Here is an 11,951-nt window from a genome sequence, read left to right on the forward strand (position 1 = left end):
TGAACAAGGTTTAGCTTCTGTTTATCATAAGGGCGAGAAAACAAATAGGGACTTTCCAGCATTTTCTAAAATAGCCATGCTGTTCCTACCGAGACACTCTGCAAGAGTGTTTTGGTGGACACCTGGGCTAGGTATTTAACATTTTTCTAGTTGCGTCAATCGGTGCAATTTTAGACCTGAGATTATGATTTTTTATTTTTTTATTTTTTTTTAAGCTATTGTCTATCAAGACTGTTCTCTAGCTATAGTCTCGATGTATTTAAAGAAGCCCTTTCCCCTAATTCTAGAAAAACGGACTTTCAGGCAACGGCTGAAGAAGTCCGAGGGTCTGCAAAAATTTCCGCCCTTCATAACCATGGCCACTTTCCTTTTGTAAAAATACATATTCTGAAGGGTGGTCACCTTTCAAGCGGTATAAAACCACCTCATCAAATTTAAATATAAAATACTACACGTATCCATTTGGAGGTGTGGAGATCCACTTTTAATCAAGTCGGCATACACGCCTGGACGATGTACCACAATACCCAATACCCGAAACAGCGGTCTCGTGCTCAGCCAGAGACACTTCCACTTGTAAAAATGCGTATTCTGAGGGGTGATCCGGTTTCAAATGGAATAGAAACCGCCTCGTCTAATTGTAAAATCTATCGCAGCTTTTAGACTCTAATTCTGTACAGAAGGAGTTCCAATTACATCTCAATGTAGCACTTTACAAACGCTAAATAAATTTAATTTTACACATATGTAACTGTACACCCCCATCGTGGAATGTTTACATCGCCCATGCACTTTCCTTTTGCTGTTCGTGAAACTACAGGCGGCGATATAAATTTGTCGCGGGAGAGAGAGAGAGAGGGAGATAAACAAACGATGTGTAGCTCGCACTCTGATAAGTTTCTTCGAGTTATTAATGAATGTAAGTTGTTCTCTTTATTACCATACAGTTAGGTTTATTCACATACTTATACACAACTAATTTGACTCGGAGTTACGTTTGGCTTGATAAAGTTCCGCTTTATAAGCTTGTTTTAGACGTTGGGTAGTTAGCTAGTTAGCACATCTTTTAAAAGGCGGTTTGAAAAGAAAAAACAAAGAAAAGAGCTCGGAGTTGGTAACATGACTCGCTTGTGAAGAAACAATCAGACTGACTGACCGAGTTAGATAGATTTAACAAACCTACTTAAGATACACAGAAACAGTGAGAGAGAATTTTCTTAGTGTGCGTTTTTAACTAACGTCCATATCTGCTGTTGAGTTCTTAGATCTGGTCTATCTAGTCCAGTGTAAATACCTTTCGGTGTTGTCATTTTATATATTTTTTTAAAGCAAAGCAACATCACGTCCGGACTAAAGGTGTGGGAAATATCTATCTATCTGTGTACATATACGTATGTGTGTGTGTGTGGTCCTCTCTAAAGCTAAGGTCATATAAATATATAATCAGGGGTCACTAAATGGTTCGGTGCCTATGAAAATTATATACCATGACTTAATTTCACACCAGATCTCAACAGTGATCATCATCATCATCAAACACAACTGAGAGAATATCCGTTAATGCTTACAGCTCTATAAATTTCTAAACTCTGTGCCTAGGCTTGAGCTTGTACTGTATGAATATGTATATGTGTATGTCTAGCTGATTGTGTGTCTGACAGGAAAGGCAGTAACCCCCTGCTGCGGTGCTACAGGACCAGTGATAAGCCTGTGATTTAGTGACTTAAATAAGTGGAGCGTCTTGAACGGTTGCATCCAGAGGTACCATAGTTATTCTTAGACTGATCATTTAATTTGCTCCTGACTAGCAGGACTTTGAGGTTTTCTGTCTGTAGCTGTGTGGTTGTTTTTGTGTTTGTTTTTGAAGAAAGGGAAGCAGTCACATAATCCTCCTCCAGGGGTTTGAAGTATAATTTGAGCCACCGTTTGATTAGTATGCTTGTGGGTGAGCGGTGGATTGATTAGAGGTCAGTGCATCTGTTTTCTTCGTTCTTAGGAAATCCGTAGTGCTGTGGAAAAGTATCCTGAAAAAATTATTTCTTCTGTTTTTGTGTATATCTCGTACTAAATCCTTTTAGATCTTCAAACGAAATACAACATTACACAAAGGCCATTTTTGCAGTGACCTGTATTGATGTGAGAGAGGTCTGTAGGTCCTTTGATGTTGTCCTTGGCTTTTTTGTGATTCCCTAGATGAGTAGTTGTTGTGCTCTTGGAGGAATTTTGGAAGGTCAACCACTTCTGGGAAGGTTCACTACTGTGCCGAGTTTTTCCATTTGGAGATAATGCCTCTTACGGTGGTTCTTTCGTTTTGGCATAGTGTGTTACTGTAAGACCTTTTTAACCAGCTTCATGCTGTTGAAAAATTTGTATTTAAGTGTTGATTTGATTGAACAGGGTTTGCAGTAATCAGGCCTGGTCGTGTCTAGTCCAGCTGAACCCCATTATGAATTCAGTTACATAGATTTGGGGAATTAATAACTGGGTGCAAATACATTTTCACACAGGCCCAGTTGGTATTGGATAACTTTTTTTTTGAAAAACTGTATTTTGTGTGTACTCGGGTTGCCTTTGTTTTATCGTAGAATTTGTTTTAATTTCTGAACCAATTTAGTATGAGATATACACAAAAGCAGAAGAAATTGGGGCAAATACTTTTTCACAGCTCTATCTATCTATCTATCTATCTATCTATCTATACATCTATCTATCTAACTATCTGTCTGTCTAATATATGTACACACACACTCACCATCCATTTTAATAGGAACACCTGTACACCTGCTCATTTATGCAGTTATCCAATCAGCTAATAGACCCTTTTCACGACATCATGCAACTTCCATTCTGACTCAAAGCAGCGTTTGGTTAGTTCTGCCAGCATAGTGGAACGCCGTGGAGTTTACCCAGTCCCTTCTACATCTGCCAGAAATATGTCTAGATGATGTACTGTGACTTGCAGGCAAATTTTCACTTACGACACATTCTAAACTTGATAAAGGATATCAATTCTTCATTGAGCAGTACCTGTTTATTATGAAGGTAAGAATTTTTGGATTGTCCAGCCCAGCTTACATTAGCGGAGGAGTTAGGATAACGGTAGTTGTTGGCTTTCTCTTTTGCAAATAGAAAGTCTTTAAGTCCTTACTCTTGTTTGATTTACTGTAATATTGTAATAAACTGTTGAAAGATGGACACAGGATGAATCACATCAGCATATGGAAATGTTTTGAAATTTAGATTTGATTAAGAGGAAGTTATTCTAAATAGGGGTGTTAGAATAGGTGAAACATTAATATCAAAAGTAAACACTTGTTATTGTTAGGAAACTTGCGGCAACACAGGCCGAGAGTGATGCATATTTTTATTGTTGCTGCCAGCTAGCCTACTTTCCCATCCAAGACTAAAGACATGTTAAAGAATACTAAACCGGAAACAATCATCAATGTTATCAAAATATAAGAACCCGTAAATACGTAAACGTTATTATTCTAAACTTTACCTTTCGTGTTGTTAGTTAGCATGTTCTTGCACATTCCTGAAGTATCCAGCGCGCGTAAGGTAAAATGGAAGTACGTGTACACAGCTTTGTGGCAAGATTTCTGATGTCATTGTGAGAAGTGGCCTATTATTCAGAAGCAGTGCAGTGCATAAAATCACGCAGATAAAGATCAGCAGCTTTGGGTAATGTTCACATCAACCACAAAAATGTGATCTTAATGATTTTGGCCATTGCATGATTATCAGCTGTGCTGGTTTGAGTATTTCTATAACTGCTAATTTCCTGGGATTTTTTTTAACGCACAACAGTCTCTAGAGTTTACTCAGAATGGTTTGATAAAGAAAAAAACATCCAGTCAGCAGCAGTTCTGCAGATGGAAATGCCTTGTTGATGACTGAGGTCAATAGAGAATGGTAAAACTGGTTCGAGCTGACAGAGAGGCTACAGTAACGCAGATAATCACTCTGTACAATTGTGGTGATCAGAAAAACATCTCAGAAACCTTGAGGCGGATGGGCTACAACAGCGGAAGACCATGTCAGGTTCCATGTCGGTCAGCCAAGAACAGAAATCTGAGGCTGCAGTGGGAACCAGCTCACCAAAAATGGACAGTTGAAGATTAAAAAAACGTAGCCTGGTCTGATGAATCTCGATTTCTGCTGAGGCACACAGATGGTAGGGACAGAATGTGTCACCAACAGCATTAATCCATGAACCCAACCTGCCTTGTGTCAATGGTCCAGCCTAGTGGAGGTGGTGTAATGGTGTGGGGAAGGTTTCCTTGACACACTCTGGGCTCGTTAATACCAATCAATTATTGCTTGAATGCCACAGCCTATTTGAGTATTGTTGCTGACCATGTGCATCCCTTCATGGCCACAATTTACCCACCTTCTAATGGCTACTTCCAGCATGATAATGCACCATGTCACAAAGCAAAAGTCGTCTCAAACTGGTTTCATGAACGAGTTCAATGTTCTTCAGTGACTTTCCCAGTCAGTGGATCTGAATTCAGTAGAACACCTTTGGGATGCAGTAGAACGGGAGATTTGCAGCCTGAAAGTTCACCTGAAAAATCTGCAGGAATTGCGTGATGCCAGCATGTCAACATGAACCAGAATCTCAAAGGAGTATTTCCAACATCTTGTGGAATCCATGGCATTAAGAATTGAGGTTGTGTTGTGAGCAAAGGGAATAATCACACATTTCCTTGTGTTTATGGAGGAAATCTTTGTTCTTGTTGCCAATTCTTTTAAGTTTCCGTAGGTGTGATAAGGAAGGGAATTTTGGCAGTGTTTGTAATAGGAAGAGCTGTACTGTAGGTAAGAATGTTAGCCTGAGTTTGTATGTGTGTTTGTAGGTTTGTAATGGATGGTGGGTTTGCACATGTACATGCAGTTCCTTGAGTATATTGATAATATGTTTGGCATTGCTATCTGCTCATATTTCACCCTGCCTGTGAATTAGAGATGTAACGGTGCGACAATTTCAAAACCGTGACCAAAACAATCATGGTTATCAGTATTATCACAGTATTGTTAAAATGTGCTGAAATGTATAAAAAGTACTGATACACACACTGAAATCATTTAAACAGCTTTTAAACTTGAAAATCAACAAACAACAAATATAATCAACATAAACATAATGACATTAACATTAAAGTTGCCTCTCCGTTGTAGTTATCGACTGTATTGAAAATGGAGTCGGACGACTTCAGTATTTGTATTGGACGATTGTTTTGTAAAATGCAGTGGATTATAAAATAATAAAGAAAAAGGTAAAATTTTAAAACATTCATCTCAAATCACTGTTAGTGTATTTAGTGGTATGAATGTACATTATCCCTTGTTATTTGTTACTGTCTTGTTTGAACTTTGAACTGTCAGTTTGTCTTGGCTCAAAGTCATGCACTTGCTAGCAACTTTTTCTTTGCCCGCGTCAGACTCGTGCTGGGTGTGTGTGGACAGCATTTACTGAGAGTTTTAAAAATCACAGTAATCACGCATGGTTTTAATGATATGTGACACAATATGTGATGTGATATAATGTGACACGGTAATACCAATCGTCGGGGGATTTCTTGTGAAACCGGTAACCGTTTCATCTAGAGACGCACTGATGTATCGGCTGACGCACTGATGTATCGGCTCAGGGCCTTTGGAGAGAGAAAAAAACAGCCACAAAACATTTGAGATTCTTCACCATACTTAACATTAGAGATTAGGTTCTCTTCTGTATACTGTATTCTTTTTACATCAAACCAACCTTGAGTTTTTGTTGCTAGAAATCTTTTTGTCTCATCTGACCATAGTGAAAGTCAGACTTACGGTGGCATATAACAGACTGCTGATGCTTGTGTTTGTGGTTAGATGAAAGAAAATCTTTTCTTCAGCACACCATCCAAATAGTTTGTTGGTATGGATGTGGATATAATTGTGGATTTAGAGACTTGATGACTTCAAAACGCTTCCATCTTTCTGCAAATCACCAACCATGCTCCATGGAGAACTTCTAGCCCCTCTAACCATCCTCCTCACTGTCTGGGACAAAATACACGTCTGTCCTCTTTCAGAGAGTTTTATTACAGCTTAGACTTTGAACTTCTTAATTATTGCCATAGTTAATAATCGATTAAAAAAAGATAGTGATGTGACCTGTATATTTACGTAATGTTTTTGTTTAACTTTACAGAGTACAAAGGAAAAGCGCTTTAACAGCATGATGGACGTTCACTCATTTTCACAAACTCCTCTCCTGTTCCTGACATTCCTCCAGCAAAGACCTCTGAACAGTGAGCTAAAGAGGGAGCTAGAGAAGATGCATTGTGACATGAAACTCCGTGCAGCTCCAACTGGAATAACTGACCATATAGTGTATACCCAGAACCATGACTTAGACTCCAACATTGAATGTGATGGCGAGCTGCAAACAGACGGACATTCAGTTCAAAGAATTGTGCTACACGATGTTCCTCAAGTTGAGCATGTATTACCAGGTATTTTCTAGTTAATTTCTGACAATTTATGTTTTTGTTTTTTTTTTTGCTTTGCTTAGGAATGTGTCATGTTATGGTTAAGTGACAAAGTAGATAAAGTTTTGGGTGGATAATTTAATCTGTTCGATGACTTCCTTTTGGACTGCTTCAGGTTAAATTTGTTTATTTGGTTTCATTGTACAGTCCATACATTACATTTCATTATAAAGTATTGGAACCGCAAGGGCAGTCCTTGTTGACATTTGGGTTTGAGTTCAAAAGATGTTCAAAGATCAGAATTTCAGCTTTCATATCCTGATTTCGTTTACATGTAGATATGTTAAACAACTAGAACATGGTGCCACCTCCACTGTGCGTGACTGATGAGCTCGTATATTTTGGATGATGAGCAGAACTTTCTTTCTTTCTCCACACTTTGGCCTTTCCATTACTTTGGTAGTGGTTATTTTTGGTTCCAGAACTTTTGTGGCTCATCTCTGTATTTCTTTACGAATTTCAATCTGGCCTTCTGATTCTAACGTCTCAGAAGTGGTTTGCACTTTGTGGTATGGCCTCTAAATTTCTGCACTTGAAGTCTTCTTTGAGCGGTGAATTGTGATACCTTCACCCCTGCCCTGTGGAGGTTCTTCACAACTGTCACATTGTTTCTGTTTCTGCTGTTGTTTTCTTGGCTGATCTGTTTCATGTCTGAATTTAGATTTAGAATTTAGAGTCTAGTCTGAAATATTACCGTTTGCCATTACCATCACACAAAAAATATTAATCACGTGCAGTAGAAAAGATTCTTTTAGCCCTACTTTTTCCTACAGTCATCCTATTTTACTTTCAGAACTAAGGATATTGGTGTTAAAAATAATAATAATACACAAATACTGATGTGACCCAGGTGGAATTTGAGTTTTTACACTCCTGACATGGGTCTGGGTTTGCGATAGGGAGCCTAGGCTGGCTAGGCTCAGGCTTAGGGATAGTGTGAGGAGCTCAGACATTTGGGGGAAGTTTAAAGTAGGATGGATGGATGGATGGACCCCTGTGATAAGACCTCCACTGACCAGATATTGTTTGCATGGTGGAACATTCTCAGCACAGCACTGACCTTAACATGGTAGTGCGCGTGCGTGCGTGTGCGTGTGTGTGTGTGTGTGTGTGCGGGTGTGTGGTGCCCATACAAGTGTATCATGGGCAGAAGTGTTTTTGTGGTTTTAATGTACTGTGTACACTTACTAAGGACATATTAGAATTTGTCAGTCCACCTTGTAGGTGTCGATTTAGAGTTCATACTGTAGCCGGTCTTTTTCCAAGCACATTGTGTCGTGTTAGCTGTATATTTTTGGTTGGTGGCCTGTTTCTCAACCCAGTGAAGAAGAAGGAAGACTTTGTCACATATACATTCCAGTAAAATTCTTCCCTTTGCAAATCCCTGCCTGTTAGGAACTTGGGGTAAGAGCACAGGGTCAGCCTGTGGAGCAGAAAGGCCTTGCTCAAGAGTCCAACAGTGGCAACGTACCAGTGCTGGGACTTGAAACTACGACCTTCAGATCAGTAAACCAGAGCCTTAACCACTGAGCCTCAACTGCCGTGATGTGACACTGATGTGACACTGATGTGACACTGATGTGACACTGATGTGACACTGATGTGACACTGATGTGTTTAAAAACACCAACAATGCTATGCATCTGATCAGACCAGTGCAAAACATTAATATAAGTGTCATTGCTGTGGTGAGTTGTAGACATATGATTGATTTTTTGTTTGTGTGCGTATAGTGCCTTTTGACGAAGCGAACGCGGTACGGGAGGTGGCTGCTGAACTTGTTAGAATGGCAGATGAATTAAATCACATCATTGTCTCTCAAGCTGCTGAGCGTCTGACCAAGACACTTAGCACTTCTCCTCAAAAGGTGAGCATCTATAGAATAGCTTCGATAGAGTACCTTTATCATCATTCTTCAAGTACAATGAAATGAAGTTTTGTGTCTGCCATTGTTATGAGAATCATACATCTATATACAGTATCTCACAAAAGTGAGTACACCCCTCACATTTATGTAAATATTGGATTATATCTTTTCATGTGACAACACTGAAGAAACGACACTTTGCTACAATGTAAAGTAGTGAGTGTGCAGCTTGTGTAACAGTGTACGTTTGCTGTCCCCTCAAAATAACTCAACACACAGCCATTAATGTCTAAACCGCTGGCAACAAAAGTGAGTACACCCCTAAATGAAAATCTCCAAATTAGGCCCAAAGTGTCAATATTTTGTGTGGCCACCATTATTTTCCAGCACTGCCTTAACCCTCTTGGGCATGGAGTTCACCAGAGCTTCACAGGTTGCCACTGGAGTCCTCTTCCACTCCTCCATGACGACATCACGGAGCTGGTGGATGTTAGAGACCTTGTGCTCCTCCACCTTCCGTTTGAGGATGCCGCACAGATGCTCAATAAGGTTTAGGTCTGGAGACATGCTTGGCCAGTCCATCACCTTCACCCTCAGCTTCTTTAGTGTGTTTGGTGTCATTATCATGCTGGAATACTGCCCTGTGGCCCAGTCTCCGAAGGGAGGGGATCATGCTCTGCTTCAGTATGTCACAGTACATGTTGGCATTCATGGTTCCCTCAATGAACTGTAGCTCCCCAGTGCCGGCAGCACTCATGCAGCCCCAGACCATGACACTCCCACCACCATGCTTGACTGTAGGCAAGACACACTTGCCTTTGTACTCCTCACCTGGTTGCCACCACACACGCTCGACACCGTCTGAACCAAATAAGTTTATCTTGGTCTCATCAGACCACAAGACATGGTTCCAGTAATCCATGTCCTTAGTCTGCTTGTCTTCAGCAAACTGTTTGTGGGCTTTCTTGTGCATCATCTTTAGAAGAGGCTTCCTTCTGGGACGACAGCCATGCAGACCAATTTGATGTAGTGTGTGGCGTATGGGCTGAGCACTGACAGACTGACCCACACCCCTTCAACCTCTGCAGCAATGCTGGCAGCACTCATACATCTATTTCCCAAACACAACCTCTGGATATGATGCTGAGCACGTGCACTCAACTTCTTTGTTCGACCATGGCGAGGCCTGTTCTGAGTGGAACCTGTCCTGTTAAACCGCTGTATGGTCTTGGCCACCGTGCTGCAGCTCAGTGTCAGGGTCTTGGCAATCTTCTTATAGCCTAGGCCATCTTTATGTAGAGCAACATTTTTTTTTTTTCAGATCCTCAGAGAGTTCTTTGCCATGAGGTGCCATGTTGAACTTCCAGTGACCAGTATGAGGCAGTGTGAGAGCGATGACACCAAATTTAACACACCTGCTCCCCATTCACACCTGAGACCTTGTAACACTAACAAGTCACATAACACCGGGGAGGGAAAATGGCTAATTGGGCCCAATTTGGACATTTTCACTTAGGGGTGTACTCACTTTTGTTGCCAGCGGTTTAGACATTAATGGCTGTGTGTTGAGTTATTTTGACGGGACAGCAAATTTACACTGTTACACAAGCTGTACACTCACTACTTTACATTGTAGCAAAGTGTCATTTCTTTTGTGAGATACTGTATATCTAATCCTGTATGTCCAATAGTGTAGCAGGACTCTCAGATCGTGACGTGCGGTAACGAATCTGTTGTTAAATGAAACCCTGGACAACAGAAGATGAGTGAGAAGATGTTGTATTTATAATGTCTCTGTACGTTGTGGTTTGCAGTGTTTGTGGAGCTGCTTGTCTCAGGGTGTCGACACCTTACTGAAAGACGTGCCTGGTATGCACAGTGAGCGAATGGTGACGGCGCTCACCTTCTCCCTGGCGAGGGCAGTCTGTGAACGTGCGCCTCGTCTGCTTCGTGACCTCTGTAACACCATGATGCAATACACCTTCACGAATACTCCTAGTTGACTTGTTTCATTTACACCGAAGTGTAACCTACATCCTAAGGTTACTGTTGCTTGTTTTTTGTTTTCATCTATGATAAATGTTTACTTGTTTCTTAGTAGAAGAAAGAAATACATGATTGTTGTTTTTGGTTCATTTTTGTCTGTTTTATCAGTGAATCGATTTGGGATGTTTTGAATTTGTTGTGTAAATAAACACAAAAATGCATGAACTTTGACATCTCCCACTAAAGGTATTGTAATTTATAATACACTCTACCCACAAGTATGCTTTTTTTTTGGTGTGTTTTGGCACATGGAACTGAGCCACTGGGGAATATCTGGCTGTGCTCTCTACATGGGATGGGATGGCAAACTCTGTCAGTCACGGTAACACTAAACAGTCATGGGCGTCAGTGAGGTCACATATTCAGAAGAGGCCGGATAACGCTTTCCTCCAAGTGTGTTCTCGTGGCCGGTGAGACAGTATGAGCAGCAGAAAAGATGTGATTGGCTGGTTTCACGTCTCCGAGGAAGCATGTGTTGGCCCTCACCCTCGGATGGTACCTGTGATGGAATCACTGACCCCTCTCCATACAGATTAATTATATTAAATTAAAAAGATTTTTTTTATGGTATAAAAATAGTTTAGCTAGAGGGTTTTTTATTGTCTAACTATACATCCATAGAACCCATTTTATTAAAATTAATTAGTTGATATTTATAATAACTGATAACTTATGTATTCTACAGTGATTTCCACCACTGTAACAAAAATATAAATCCACGGAGCATCCTGGTTATATTTACCCCCAGGCCACACTTTGAGACCTGAGAGTCTATAAAACTCCATGTTAGACACATAGATCAGAGATTCCCAATCTACGATTCACTGAGTTACAAATGGGGAGAATTATTTATTTTTTTAAATTCATTTTTGTCATAAATCAATTAATTATTGCTTTAACTACAAAGAAGAATTTTGTGTATTACTATTTTGGAATGTTACTGGTGTGTGTGTACCATTTTAGCCTTTTCACTAGCCTGACTGGTTGCACTAGTATAGGAATTCAGCAATAAAAATGGGCACATTTCCTTATACATCTACCTAAACCTGACCAGACACAGATGTTTTGACCCTTACGTGCCGTCTACTGAATGTCAGCTTTAATCCTCCAGGTGTACATTAGACATACAGAAGAGTATGTGAACAATGCCACTGCTTCTGCATGTAAAGTCAGGCATCAAGTACAAACCAGACCTATGTGCTGTGCATCAGGCTGTATCACATGACCCCAGTATGGATTATTTTTCTTAAAAATAGGCTTGGGTTCTCAGACAATTCCTAATGTCCACTGGGGGTTGTAGATGTAAAATTTCTAAATAAAGAATATAGCCTTTACATTTTTTTTGTTTGTTAAAAAAAAAAAGAGACACAAACCATATTTTACTCAAACAAAACAAATTTGTATTGGAGGTAATTTAAAAAAAAAAAAAAAAAAAAGATATTGGTAGAGCTGTCATTCTAAACGTGGGTTGGCTGATGTGAGATTTTAAGTCATTAATAAAG

At 40.0% G+C, this 11,951-nt stretch overlaps 1 protein-coding gene across 3 annotated transcripts; it reads left to right on the forward strand.

Annotated features, from left to right (window-relative positions):
• The first annotated feature begins 776 nt into the window (after positions 1-776).
• bida (BH3 interacting domain death agonist) lies at positions 777-10,614 on the forward strand. 3 transcript variants are annotated; one of them, XM_017466288.3, is made up of 6 exons: positions 777-919; positions 1,662-1,761; positions 1,872-1,967; positions 6,197-6,500; positions 8,270-8,403; positions 10,218-10,614. In XM_017466288.3, exons 4-6 carry the CDS (start codon positions 6,224-6,226, stop codon positions 10,404-10,406), a joined length of 600 nt encoding a protein of 199 aa, XP_017321777.1. In that variant the 5' UTR covers positions 777-919; positions 1,662-1,761; positions 1,872-1,967; positions 6,197-6,223; the 3' UTR covers positions 10,407-10,614. The 3 variants fall into 3 exon arrangements, with proteins under 3 accessions (XP_017321777.1, XP_017321778.1, XP_017321776.1); XM_017466289.3 differs by lacking the exon at positions 1,872-1,967; XM_017466287.3 differs by lacking the exons at positions 1,662-1,761; positions 1,872-1,967 and having other exon boundaries at positions 781-919.
• The last annotated feature ends 1,337 nt before the right edge of the window (positions 10,615-11,951 follow it).

The sequence above is a fragment of the Ictalurus punctatus genome, chromosome 4, assembly GCF_001660625.3.
Source record: "Ictalurus punctatus breed USDA103 chromosome 4, Coco_2.0, whole genome shotgun sequence".
Taxonomy (NCBI): domain Eukaryota; kingdom Metazoa; phylum Chordata; class Actinopteri; order Siluriformes; family Ictaluridae; genus Ictalurus; species Ictalurus punctatus.